Genomic DNA, 14,296 nt, shown 5'->3' on the forward strand with positions numbered 1-14,296 from the left:
TAAAAACGGACGAATTTCCACAAAGTTGTAAATCACATCATAGTATCACTTTAACTTGGCTTATCTCCTTCCGTTAAGCCCTTTAGAGTTAACACCAAGTTAAGTTATTAAATGCAAACATTAGTGACAAACTTGTTTTGAGCAACCAGACCCCGGGTGGAAAAACATTTGAAGAAAAGGTGGTCATGTCCAGACCTCGAATGTAAAAATTATTAGGGCAGCTATTTTAGAGCCATTTTGACCTTGGGGAGTGAGAAATGTGAGAGGAGATAGGAAAGGGCATGAAGGCCATTTTGTAGGGGACCGACTGCCATGGCAGTGGTTAAAGTCGAGACCTACATCCCTCGAGGATCTAAGTTTCTACACTCCTGGTTTATGTAATGGGGGCATTGTCTATAGCCCTAGCTGATGCCAAGAAGACAAAACATCACGGATCCACTGAAGACTTTGCAACTGAGGTTGACAATACGGTGATGGAACCAAAAGCAAGCTGAGAGGACACGATTGAAGGATCGTCAACCGACACCAGATAGAAATTGTTTCACTGAAGTTGCTGCGGAGGGCGCATAAGGGAGGGGGCCATAGCTCTTGACAGAACCATCACCATCTCTCACCACCATCTCTCTCACCACCATCTCTCTCACAACGGTAACAGTTAATTGTCTAACAAATATTTTTTCATATTTTTTGACGTTATTTATTCATTTGTTCAAAACATTTTGTCAGCAGACGACACTGTTTATAGAAGGCCTAAATGACAACATCAGTGGAGCTCTTTTGTATTTCTTTGTTCTCTTGATATGTTTTAGATCAACTTCATCGGTGTGACTGTTGAGCCCGAGAGGCAGTACATCCACTTCTCGAACAACAAGCACATGTTCTCCCCCGTCCCCATCGGCGAGCAAAACAACCCGAAACAGATCTACGAACTTTACAACGGCGGCGCCCAGGCGCTCAAATACGAGATCGACACCACGCCGTTGGAGTACATGACGTATGAGAACTTCGATCATCCGATATTTGAATGCTTGAATCCAGTCGGTGAGATTCTGCCCGGTAGGACTGCTGCTGTGGAATGGAAGTTTTCACCTCTTGAGGCAAAGACTTACATGGTAAGTGAGTCAGTTGTACCAATGGGTGAAATTGACAAAGACTTCAAGTTGTCACCGGGACAGTATGAACTCTATGTAACCCACACCTAAGGCCGAAGTTACATAGACCTCATTCGTTCATTTCCCAGGACTCATTTTCCCCTTTTGCTTTTGTTCCCCTGTAAAAGCACGGCCTTGTGGCGTGCATTCACCGAGGAATGAAAGAAAAACCCAGAAAGTGACTCATGGTAAATGAACGAATGAGGCCTATGTAACTTCGGCCTAAAGGGTCTCCTTCCAGAAGGCGGACACTGATTTACTTCAGCCTGGACTACTTTGAGCTGATGACGTTATCTGAAACATTTTAAGGGAAAGTTGGTCAAGAATACTGTCTGTTGGTCTCCTCCCAACACCTGGCTGTTGGTCCCCTCCCAACCTCTGGCTGTGAGGAGGATAGAAATGGCAGCTTCGTAGTGGATGTAAGAAAAAAAGTTGCACCACACTTTTGTAATAAGATGATATGATAAGATCGCTTGACTTCTCATTCTGAACTTCCAGGTCGATGTCCCCATCAAGATCCACAACGGCGAGACGGCCCTGATCACCTTCACTGGTATCGGCTTCGACAAGAGGGTCATGGGAGATGCGATTCCCGTCACGGAACAACATGACCTGAGTGGAGTCCCCGGGGTCCAGAGCGTCCCGGTCCCCGGCCAGCAAGCCTTCCTGTCGCTCGAGCGCATCGCGTTTGGCAACATGCCGCTGTTCTGTCGTAGTCGCCAGATTGTCTTCGTGATTAACCGGTCGATGACGAACACGGTTTCTTTCTCTTGGCATACGACGTCGAAGAAGGATACGCAGGTTAGTGGAGGGGAGAGGGTGTAATTGATTGTTTGAAATTATTTCAGCGTCGTTGTGACGTTTGGCAGTGCTGATGATGTGCATTCATTGAAACAAGGTTGCCATGTCTACAAAAATAAAATGCAGGCAAATTTGTGCAGTCTACAGTATTGTGAAAAACATGCTGTTCTTCTATGATACTAAAAAGAAAGATGCCAAAGTTACATTTATTTCCCATGCAGTTGTTGGTAGCATTCTAGGCCATTTTGTACGTGGAGTGTATTTCTGATGAAAGTGTTTTTTTCTCAATCTATCTTTGCACATTGCTTGCTTTCCAGTACATACAGATAAGTCCGATTTCCGGTGTGCTGAAGCCAGGCGAGTCTAGATTCTGCAAGGTGACCTTCACCGCCTGGGACGTAGCATCGTTCTACGACCTTGACCTGATCTGCGAGGTCACAGACGAAACAGAGATGAGCAACTACCGCAAGAGATTAAACGACTGGGAAAACGAAAAAGAGAGGCAAAAATACGAGTTCACGATCACGGAGAAAGACCCGCACGCGGACGAATATTACCCACAATACCATCCAGAGGAGGTGAGTTCTAACGGCACAGCGTCTCGGTCGGCGAGCACTGTTCATTCACGTGAGACGAGTGCGAGTGGCGGGTCACGTGACATCAGGACTGCGGAAACGACGGGTAAAGCTAGCGACCAACTGGTGATGGTATGGGACCAGGTAAGTGAGGCTAAACATCGTATTCTGTTTCACGCTGAAGCACAGCGCACACGGGCGACTTAATTGAGAGCGACAGTCTTGGGAACACTTAAGTGCCTCTCGTCTGAGTAGTTTATGAGTACCGATACTCTTCTTTACGGATCAGCGATCCCAACTTTTGGACACTCTCATTTTTGTCGTTTGTGTGCGCAGAGCTTGCCCTGCATGCTTACCCACCTGATGCCTTAAAAGTACTTCTTAGTCAAAATTACTTTTAGTACAGAACTGTCAGAATAAACAAAAAATTATATGTATACGTTTTGGAAATTTTATTTAACTGCTACTTTTATTGGCTGACACTTCGAAAAGAATCAACCTTGTAAAAATACTTTTGTAAACATTTTTTATAGAATTTAACAGAAGATTTCAAAAAGCAAATTTACCGTTCCTTGTACTTTTCGAAAAAAAAATTTAAAATGTTACTTTTATTGGCTGACACTTCGGAAATAAACCTCGTAAAAATATCTTTGTAAAAAAATTTGATAGAATTTAAAAGAAGAATTCAAAAAGCTAATTTTTCCGTTCCTGGTACATGTACCACCAGTATTTCACTTTGTTTGAAGCTGTTTATAGAGGTTCTTCACTGACGTCACATGATGACGTTACCAATTGTTTTGCACTGCCGTATTGGCCGTTACACGTGGTCACGACGTAAAGGAAATGCATTGGCAGGTGGCCGTCAAAACGTCACGTCGTGACGTCACGTGAAGAACCCCTATAGTTGGTTTTTACACATTTTATTCACTATTTAGCTTTAATGCTTTTACACATGCATTCACTGCTTAGCACAATCAGATAAAACACTGCCGCTTAACTTGTCACTGAATTACATATTGAGAAACATGTACATTACGTTTATAAGTCGTGGAGTTAAATTAAACGGGTTAAAGTTGCTCAAAGCTCTTCACATTATTATCCCAAGCTATTAGCATTTCCCTGTACATTCGTGATTCAAGCTCTAATCTCTTGGAGTAATGTAGATTTAAGCTGCATGCAACTATTCAGCGCTCAGGCTGAACATTTATATTTTGCCATCTCGGTACCCATTTTATACTTATTGGTGGAAAAATTTAAGTCGGGTCAAGTGTCCTGCCCAAGGACACAGAAATAAAGGGTTCATTGACAAAAATGGATAAGTCCTACTCCTATGCATTAACCCATATGACTTAGGTCATTTCGCCTTGCATCTCTTCAAATTAAAGTGGTCATTCGGATAGGTGAACCCACAACCTCCTGATAATGAGCCCTCCACTCTAAGCACTGTGCCACTGATCTTTCCCCATGCTCTTCCTAATTTTGCTGGCATGGTTCTTTTCTTAAGGCTGTTCTCCAGTCCCACTCAGAAGAATGGCATTGTGAATGTGATTTTTTTTAAACTATCATAATTAAACTAGTCATTATATTGATAGAAATCTTCAGCTACACCCAGAAAACACGAAAACTTTCCTTCACAATAATAAAATCCTGTCCACATCCTCCACATAATAATTATTAATTCACATTCAGTGTTTAATGTTATTGTTGAACTTCAAAGTGATTCTTACGTTACTGGTATAATGCATTCATCTGTATCGGATGTATCATTAGTCCAGTTTGAAACCACGGAAATGGCACTAATTGCATTGAAGGAGTTCATGGGATTAAATGTGTCAAAGCTGTGACTTATTTTGTTAAGCTAATTAGTCCACATTTTTTTATTTGTTGGATTACGAATCCCCCTGGGGTCATTTTCCGGAAAGTGGGGAAAAAAAAGAAGGCCCGACAACTGTTTTTGACACACTTTTTAAAAAATACGTTCACCTTTTTGACAAACGCGTATCACTGCATTTTCTAGTTGGGCCTCGCCTAGTGGCCTGTTACTTTTTTGGAAACTCGCCGGTAATTTTTCCTCCTAAACTTTTTCTCATGGTGGAATGAGTGCAGTGAAACCGAATATCTTTGCTTAGTCTCCTTTTTAATAATTGTGTAGTCAAGTTTGGACTAATACCCAGACCGGAGCTCAGCCTGATTTTAAATTAGACTTGCTTCGGCACTGCTTCGATCACTGCAGGTAAGAAAGCATTGGGACGAAATTTTTTAAGGCAAGAATCTCAGAACAGGCTCAAAACGTTATTTGGCCATGATAAAAACGCTCACAGTGAACCAAGCACCTCTGGCCCTAGGCGGTTAACACTTTCTTGGGTGGACCGATACCCTCCCTCTTCAGACCCAAAAAGGAAATAATTAATCAGAGATAGCTGCTTGTGGACATGAGGTTTTTTTCGATTTATATAGCTTCCCCAAGACCAGTGCTTCCTAGAACAGTAGAGAAAATCAAGCTACATAGGCCCTACTTTATTCTATTTTTTTGGTTGAAAAAGAACAAAAAAATTACCCGCTTTACAGCACCCTGACCTCTCCCCCGAAACATTCCCGGATTCAGATGTGTGTTTTAGCAAAGAAATAGTTACAGTTCCCAACACCTGGTTTAATGTTGAGGGGGTTTTGGTCCACGTAGATATATGAGGTTTAGCCATAAAAGTGTTTAACACTTAGCAAAGTGACCATTGTTTGGCCCAGTAACAGACCCCTACTACATGAACAAGTAGGAGCAAAAGGACCATGATTTTTTTCAAAACCGTTTTAGGGGACTTTGGCACTAAGCTGCTGTGAGCATTTTCATCTATCAACATTTAGAGTCGTTTCTGAGCTTCTGTCCCATGTATTAGTCTAGATGTGCTTGTCATATGGTAGTGGGCTTTATAATGAAATAAACAAAGGCACTTCCCCAAGCTAAAAGCTGTCAATTTCACCAAGGTAAGCCTTCAAGCATACTCACACACCCCACACGCACCATTTTATGTTCTTGCACCTGCACTAAATAAAGTGGAACCTCCCTTAGGGGACACCTCTCTAATAAGGACACCCTTTCTATTAAAGACACCAGTTTTGCTCCAGAATTGGTTGTTTCTATTCAACTCGACCTCTCTAATCAGGACACCCAATATTATGGACAGCTCTTGTCAGTCCTGAGAGTGTCCTTAATAGAGAGATGCTACAGTATGTAAATGAGGTTTTGGTTTTTGCATAATGTTAATATCTACATAATATAGTGGAAAGTTTTGCACTTTTTAAGTTCACGGTTAATGTGATGCATTTTTAAAAATTTGCAAAAAAGTTAGGAGAACAAAAGGCTCGGAAATATTTCATGATTTAAATATTTTGGGCAATACAAGGGCCTTTTAAAATCATGACTTGGAAAAAAACATAAATGTGTTTAAGTTAACATTTTAGTTTCAAAACAGTAATATTAAATATTTAAGTTTCCTTTGGTCATCCCCCCCCCCCATGTTTCTCAGTTTTTCAGATTTTCTCAGTTGATTTGCTAATTTGAAATACTCCGTCACTTTTGCTTGAGAATTTTCTGACCTGATCCTTTAAATCTAGGAACGTCCACCAAGTGGTCGACTGCAGGCGCTCGAATTCATCCAAGCCGTGAAACGCGATGGCGACATGCCACGCTACAAAACGCTTCCACCAATCAAGAACCTCTCCGTCGACGCCACGAAACATTTGGCGACGTTCCAGAAATTCATCGAGGACGACCTGTGGGAGAAGCCGGAACCACCGCGCCCGTTCTTGCTGCATCTTGGCGTGACGGCACGGACTCATCAGGTCACCGACTTCCAGACCAATTTCCCTGAGGAGTATCACAGGTACTACGTGGATAGGTAAGGCTTCATTTAACTGCCCTATCATATCCTCCGACTCCTAGTATTGCAATTAGATTAAAATGACCAATAAAATATTTAGTTGAGAGCTAAGTGTCAACTGGGATATATCATTAGGTTTACAAAGAACAATATTTGGTGATTTGTAATATAACGTAGAAGGAAATTGAAAACCTCAGAGGAGACCAAAGTTGTCTCGAGAGTCGCCCTCTCTTCACATGAGTATACCGGGACTGACTGAGAATAAAACCTGGGCCCGGTTGTTAGAAAGCATGTAGTAAGCTCATAACATCATGTGGACATGTTGTTTAATGTACATCAATGCACATGCAACAACAACATGTCAACATGATGTTATGTACATGTACATCAATGCACATGTAACAACAACATGTCAACATGATGTTATGTACATGTACATCAAAGCACATGTAACAACATATCAACATGATGTTATGTACATGTACATCAAAGCACATGTAACAACAACATATCAACATGATGTTATGTACATGTACATCAATGCACATGTAACAACAACATATCAACATGATATTAGGTACATCAATGCACATGTAACAACAACATGTCAACATGATGTTATGTACATGTACATCAATGCACATGTAACAACAACATGTCAACATGATGTTATGAGCTAACAATTTATAACATGCTATCTAACAACCGGAGCCTGGGGCCTCCAAGGTGACAGGCGTTGATGTTTCCAATTTCCACTCGGACTGCCCAGCAGTGCAATTACGGCCTTCTTCAAGGTGAACCTTGACACCAATCACGACAAACGCAATGTTACGGCAAACTTTTGGATATTGAAAATCGCTTTTAAGAACAACAGTGTTTAAACCAGGTGTGCACAAACTGGACTAATTATGGACGATTTATTTGTTGTTTTATAATCAAAGTCTTTTGTAGATTTTTGGTTAACTCTTGTATTTTTTTATACGTGTAGGTGCATGAGCGCTCGGCTGTCCAAGGCGATCGAGAAGAAGGAGGAAGATCAAGCCAATCAGGAGAAGGACGTAGTGACGTGTCTGGAACTAGAGGGCGACGTTGTATCCGGGACGCTCTCCAATGTTATCAGGTACGATAATGATGGTAGTGATTGGGGGGGGGGGGGGGGGGGGTCAGTTAATATGTGACCCAGCAAAACCAGCCAAGTCCAATTGGCCAGGTATTCATAACGATGAAAAGGCTAGGGACAACTGCTCTCCAACACAAATAAAGTTTGCGTGTCTCCTTTTTCATTCAGAGCGCTTCTCGATGACACGAACTTCCACGAGGCACTCCAGAAGATTCCAGAGGAGCCCATCCCATTCTTCCAACAGATCAAACAAGATCCGATCCCGGACAGTCGTCCTCCTTCTGAGCGCGCCATTTCTGCTGTGTCGCATTCCACAACGCGATCACCACCGATGACGCCGACAAGTCCTGCCGGTTCAAAACGAGGCTCCAGAGCGAGCGTCCGTTCTGGCCGATCCCAAAAGTCGGCAGCGTCCGCAACGAAGACGACAACACCGAAAAAGACGCCGACACCCGTGTCTGCGACTCCTGATCATGTGACACCAGCAGGAGAGCCAATTGAACCTTCGTCAGCAGAGGGGGTGAGAGCAGAGGAGAGAATACCCACGCCGTTCCAAGAAGAGGAGGAACCCGAACTGGAACGACTCAGGGTGAGTACTGCACTGCCGTGTGACATTTACCTTTGAGTTTGTGAATTTGCTTCAAAATTTACATATAACTTTTGAAAAAGGCATGGGTGACTTTTTTTCTGGAAAAAAGAGCTTATTTCTTATGGTTATATTTATCTTTTCCAACATGTTCCAAACTCAAAGGGTTAATGGGCTTTATTTGTGATGTTTTGAAATTTGTGTAATTTAGTCTAATATTCCGTCATTACCCCATACTCCCTTTCCTGAAAAAATTATTAATTCAAAATTGAGACACTGGGTCTAAAATGTTTTTGTCCTCAACTTAAATTTTCCAATTTGTGTGCACCGAAGTCATTCCTGACATCACTGATGTTGCTTTCATGCTGATCTGGAAACACTTCTTCCTCGGCTTTCTGTGAATAATTATGTCATAAGTACATGTATGTCTACCACAATCAGACCCTTGGCACAGAGATTCCTGGTTAACAACCAGCAGATCACTAGTTAGGCTGTTGCTGTGAGTGTGCGTGCTACCCTCGTACATGTATGGTGTTGGTATTTACAAATATGCCTTTGACCTTGCATCAGAAAGCATGATCTTTGCTTGCATCATCCATGACCAATTTGGTGGAACATTTGCGAATCCAGCGACATGAGCAGACGCGTTACGACAAATTATTTGTTTCTTACCAACATTAATTCATTTTAGTTGAAACCTTCTTCTGTTTTCATCTACTCTCCCCATTGTAAAGAGCACCCCCCCCCCCCCCCCCCCCCCATCATAAGGACCCTGACCCACCCGCTGGTCTCCCTTGATGACCTCAACCTTAACACATGTTTGCGTGTTTTCAGAACAAAGATTACATAGCACCTGGGCTAGAGGTTTGTTTCTTTTTGAGTGTTTCACATTTGCACGAGTTGTGGTTTTGGGTTTATAACATCACTGTTTGACGATAGTCCAATCGTAAAAGTTATGTCCGCCTCAATTTTGGCTTTGGAGAGTGACCTACTGCCCTGATTTCTTTGAGTTTTGAAGTTATTATTATCTATCAGGGGTTCAAAACCAAACAGACTTTTTATTTCAGTAACAAAACATCTTGCATGTATTTGTGTGCATTGAATGTCAAGGTCACCTTGTGTTTACCCGATGCCTAAGTTCAAGGTCACCGCATGACTATTGACAGAGCACATTGGAGTTCGACATTTTCTGCTCTGTACAGTGTATTTCTCGACAAAACAGGGTGAAATCTTCAGATTATAATTTTTCGTGTCCCATCTACTTATGAATATAAAGTGCAAAGTCTGAATGAGAATTACCCAGAAAGAAAATAAAGCTTATCCAGGTGACCGCCCCCAGAAATGACCATTAGGCTTTGCTGCAGAAATTTACGAATGGACTATAGGAACCAACAAATCGAACCCGCTGCGAGGCGCCGCGAGTGAGTTTACACCGTTCGTATAAATCGTGGGTCAGGAAAATAAAGAAATGCAGTTATACACATTGCCGTCATGCATGCATCTTTGCTTAAACGTTTTGTGTACATGTATCTCTCCACACAACAGCAATGTTCAAATTCATATTCTGTACATACATGTAATATACAAATGATGTTGACGTGGCAATTTGATGTCCACTGCGCCTGCATGACCGCAACTGTAATGTACAGTTTGAATTTCATACTCTATTTGAATTTTGTTTACTGTTTGCTTTTATAGTCTTTTAATTTTATATTGTATTAACCCTTTCAGCCTGCATGCCATATATATACGTTCCACCATGTTTGATTTCACAGTCGCAAACCGTATACTCACGGTTTTTTCGAATTCAAATTTCCCGCACTGTCACATGATGCCTTCACCTTTAAAAATTCACTTGTGGTGACTCCTGCAACATATGGCAGTGCATTGACGATCTTTTCAATTTATTGTAATTTGATTGGTAGTTATGAGATGGCGCTGCAATCTGTGCTATCTTCAGCCGATTTTGAAAGTCTGATTTTCATATATTTGCCCTGGTTTTCAGATCAAACCACGTGAAACGAGTTACGGGCTGAAAGAGTTAATGTCTGCATATCTCAAATACTTTTTATTCAGTATTGAAATTGAATAACCTAGGGTTAAGGTCAAATTGTAAGCTGGCTGCCATAAATGATGATGCATTTCTTGCAGGAGTCTACAGAAAAGCCATCCTTGCCTTATCTTGAGGTTGTGGATGAGGAAGGAGTGGTTGATGAGGATTGTCTAGAAACTGATCCCAAGTCCCCTGAGGGTTCTACTAAGAGTTCCCTTAAAGGCGGCACGCCCGTGTCAGAAAAAGGGGTAAAGACACCCTAGATGCACCCCTAGTCCTAGAAAGCCACCCTTGCATAGCATTTTTAAAATGTCACCTGAACAATTGACTGACAATCTTTTTTCAGGACACCTGCTTTCTACATTTATGCTGAAAATGTTATGCTTGATGCCCTGTTCCCCCAAAAAATGATTGATAAGTGTAAATGATAGTGTCTAACGAAAAAATGGGGTAAAGATACCCCCTAGCCTGATAGCCACCCTTGCATAATCAAATGTCAATTGAATAATTAACAGGCAATTTCTTTCCTGCTTTCGATGCTGAAAATTTTATGCTTGATGCCCTGTTGCCCAAAAAATGATTGATAGGAAATAATAAGTGTAAATGATAGTGTCTAACGAAAAAATGGGGTAAAGATACCCCCTAGCCCCGGATAGCCACCCTTGCATAATTACATGTCACTTGAATAATAAACGGGCATTTTCTTTCCTGCTTTCTATGCTGAAAATTTTATGCTTGATGCCCTGTTGCCCCTTTTATGATCGATAGAATAAATCAAGTGTAAATAATCATGGCATTAACAGTTTGCTTCCAAATTTTCTCCTCTGGCATACATATCAATAAACCGCATAAAAACTCTAATAAAATCCTCCAACTTTTTTCATCGCACTCGAGATTTGAATAATTTTTTTGACAGAAATTTTATCATCAACCAAAATAAAAATCGTAAAGATTATATTTTTTCTGAAAACTTACCTGAATGGCAGAAAAAGTTGCGAAAATTTTTCAGTTTTCCGTATATCACCCAAGAAAGCCTGTGCTGCTTTAAATCGAATGCTGAGAAGAAATTCCTACCTTTGGGGACAACCACCAACAATTTTGTGTGGGAATGGTGAAGACGGAGAGATACCAGATTGAAATGAGGAGGTTCTTCAATGGTAACAGAAAATGAAGTGTCCTCTGGTGAACGCATTCTGAACCATCAGAGGTACTCCGTCCGTAGCCCTCCCCTCATATGATTGGTTTGTGTTGGTGTAACGGAGTCCAGGTCGGCGGATTGGATCCAAAGCTTAATGGTCAAGATGGGTGAACTTGAAATTGAAGGGAACCTTTAGGTCTTTATTCAAGCGATGTTCTCCTTCCTCATTTGACGAGATCGAACGCAGACCGTATTTTATGGCGATGATTTATTGTTATTTTCTTCATTTTAGACGCAGGAAACGGTGATCATGCCGTCGACGGTTATAAAACCTCCGTCAGAGGCCAAAGTCAAACAGCGGAGTCGCTCCGAAATCAAGAAAAGCTACGCTGAGCATAAGAAACAGCAGGAAAAAGAATCAATAAGGGGGTGAGTTATAGGCGTTATCTGAATTGCTGTTTTAATATTGTTACCCCATTATTTTTGCAACCCTGATATATTCACGAGAGGGGGTACAATTGCGAATTTTAGGAGTGAAATTATGGTTAATTCAACGTTTTTTTATCATTGGAAAATGAACCTATTCGCAGAAAAAAATAATGATTTCACGAAAATATAGGGCTGTGAAAATAAAGTGGTTTACAGTATTGAGAGTCAAGTCAACTAGAACATCACGCAGTGTTACTTCAAAACAGTTTTGGGTGACGGTTGATTATCCGGACCTGCCAGTGTGCACTCTTTTAGAGTATTAGTACTCTATTTGCCCAACGTTGATGAAAATGATACTCCTCGACTGCTGGACGCAATAGAAATGCATTAGGAGTACAATTTGTATGCTGGTAAAGATCAAACAAATGCTGAAAAATTGGAGTGAAAAATTTGCTGAAAACACTAATTATGCTGCACCAAGTTATAAGATGGGAAATGAAATCGAAAACGTGAGTCCAAGAAAAGAAATGGTATCCAGAAGGATTACTTTTTGAGGCACCCTGTATTGAAACATCCCTCCACTCTCTTTCAGTCTCGGTGAGTTCGGTAACGACCTGGAATCAATCGTGGAAAACTCGCTGATAAATATCTTGTCCGAGGCTTTCAATGAGGAGTTCACCATCACAGCACGACCACGTATCATCGCTCTCCCTCCAAAACCTACGTCAGCATCCAGTCTCCGCAGTTTCAAATCGCAGAAATAAAATAAGCGGCATATTCCTGTTTGTTTCTATACATAGAGGACTGAAAGACACTTGTGAAAGTTCCAAAGGATAAACTACAAAAATTCTTTATGATGTACATCTGCTCAATAAAACGTATTTGAATAATCTTTTCTCGCAACAATTAAAACGTTTTTACCTTGACAATTCAAGTCCCTCGCATTAGAAAGTTGAGGGAAGACTTCTATTTAAACTTACCTAGCCTGAATCTTGATTTTTTTTTACGAGTACGCGTCGTGAAAAATCAAGGAAAGAACGTTTTAACAGTTTTGTGAAAAGAGAAACTTTAAGACACATGGCCTACAGGCTTTTGTCCATCCTGTCATTTTTCACACTTAGAACTAAAAGAATTTTTCGAACTGAACACCTAAGTCTCCCGCACTTTGGAAATTAATTATTCATCTTTCATCTAGTGTTTGGTATAGGAACTAACAATGTATATTATTGTAAATAGTCATATATATAGATGTATTGATGAAGGTTCTGTGATAATTTTTGTCTCTTTATTATATCAATGCCTTTTGCTTTACAGTCAGACTCTCTGCGCATCAGATTGAAGTCTGCATACATGTAAGAAACAAACCATTGGATTTCTTAAAGTTTGGTTTTTAATGTCGCAAGTTATACCAAATTGAATTTTCAGATTCATCGGCTTTAGTCCTGTCGGACACAAAGACAAATAGCCAAACATTATAGGGGAATGTATTAAGGAGGAGGATCTAAAGGTGCCTAAAATGCTTAGTAAGACACCGGGTCTAATATGAATCCCTGATAAAATGTTTTTGTGCAAGACGAAAGACTTTGTGTAACTTAGCCTTGCCCACCTGGCTCTCTATAGTCCCTCTTTAAGAAAACCAACCTATCTTTGCACTGTAGATCCCAAATGATGCGCAGAGATCATTTTCTTGATCGCCGAATCCTCATGCATCTGTCTAATTCCTCATGATACTCTTTCATGTGACCTGTTTTGTCCGTCCACCTCGTTGGTCAACCGTCCAGTTATATTTTTAGATCAACTACTGTCACATTATTACCGATGTTTTCTGTAAATTTATCAGATATTTATTTTGAAAGTGCTGTGTTGCATGTTATTCTGTGATGGTAAGATACATTCCAGTGTTTGACTGCTGTGTAACATGGCACAAAGATAAACGATTTCCTTTCTGTGCGGGTTTTCACACAACCTACATTTTCTCGTATGTTGTATCAAAATACAATGATACCTTTTTTTCATCAATAAACTAAGCGTTTGTTAAATTTGTCTTCTCAATTGCTTTCAAAATAGGATGTTCTCTCCAAAACTTAAACAGGGTGCCAAAAAAATACAGATAACAATTTTTTTAACTGCCCAGAGACCAAAACCACCAGCACCAGTGGCTAGCAAATCTTTCAAGAAGAATAATGAGGCCAAGATATCTTGATTCCGTTCCATACTTTTACTTCCAGAGTCAATTTTGTGAAGATAATGTTGAGGGTAATTTGAGCTATAACAACCGCAAAATTGTTCCCGACTTCGTTTCTGGTCTTTTAGCTACAATAACTACTGAAGCAAATATATTTAAATATCTTGGTCTCATTTTTCTTCAAAACTAATTCTAATTAATTGTTGTCCTAAAAGTGTTTAGATTTTCTGGGTGGTTGAAATTTGGTTGTTCATTTTTTGGGTAACCCTGACGCGCACCTCAATTTTCCTGCCAAGATGGTGACAGAGAGGAGGTAGTCTCACACCATATCAGCCTGTTGCCTCCACTGTCTCGCAAATGAGGTGATGAAGTGGAGACAGTCA

The 14,296-nt window shown here is 40.7% G+C and overlaps 1 protein-coding gene across 4 annotated transcripts in view; it reads left to right on the top strand.

Annotated features, from left to right (window-relative positions):
• The window catches only part of LOC135499305 (cilia- and flagella-associated protein 65-like), a 35,832-nt gene extending 22,065 nt beyond the window's left edge, over window positions 1-13,767 (top strand). Inside the window, exons 26-35 of one of the 4 annotated variants that reach the window (XM_064790014.1) lie at window positions 810-1,112; window positions 1,650-1,952; window positions 2,270-2,671; window positions 6,137-6,420; window positions 7,391-7,522; window positions 7,691-8,111; window positions 8,943-8,972; window positions 10,260-10,409; window positions 11,592-11,728; window positions 12,321-13,767. In XM_064790014.1, coding sequence (XP_064646084.1) covers window positions 810-1,112; window positions 1,650-1,952; window positions 2,270-2,671; window positions 6,137-6,420; window positions 7,391-7,522; window positions 7,691-8,111; window positions 8,943-8,972; window positions 10,260-10,409; window positions 11,592-11,728; window positions 12,321-12,492 — 2,334 coding nt within the window. In that variant the 3' untranslated portion in view covers window positions 12,493-13,767. The remainder of the gene's footprint in view (window positions 1-809; window positions 1,113-1,649; window positions 1,953-2,269; window positions 2,672-6,136; window positions 6,421-7,390; window positions 7,523-7,690; window positions 8,112-8,942; window positions 8,973-10,259; window positions 10,410-11,591; window positions 11,729-12,320) is intronic. The other 3 variants (XM_064790016.1, XM_064790015.1, XM_064790017.1) reach the window with 3 other exon arrangements.
• The last annotated feature ends 529 nt before the right edge of the window (window positions 13,768-14,296 follow it).

The sequence above is a fragment of the Lineus longissimus genome, chromosome 15 (assembly GCF_910592395.1).
Source record: "Lineus longissimus chromosome 15, tnLinLong1.2, whole genome shotgun sequence".
NCBI classification, from domain to species: domain Eukaryota; kingdom Metazoa; phylum Nemertea; class Pilidiophora; order Heteronemertea; family Lineidae; genus Lineus; species Lineus longissimus.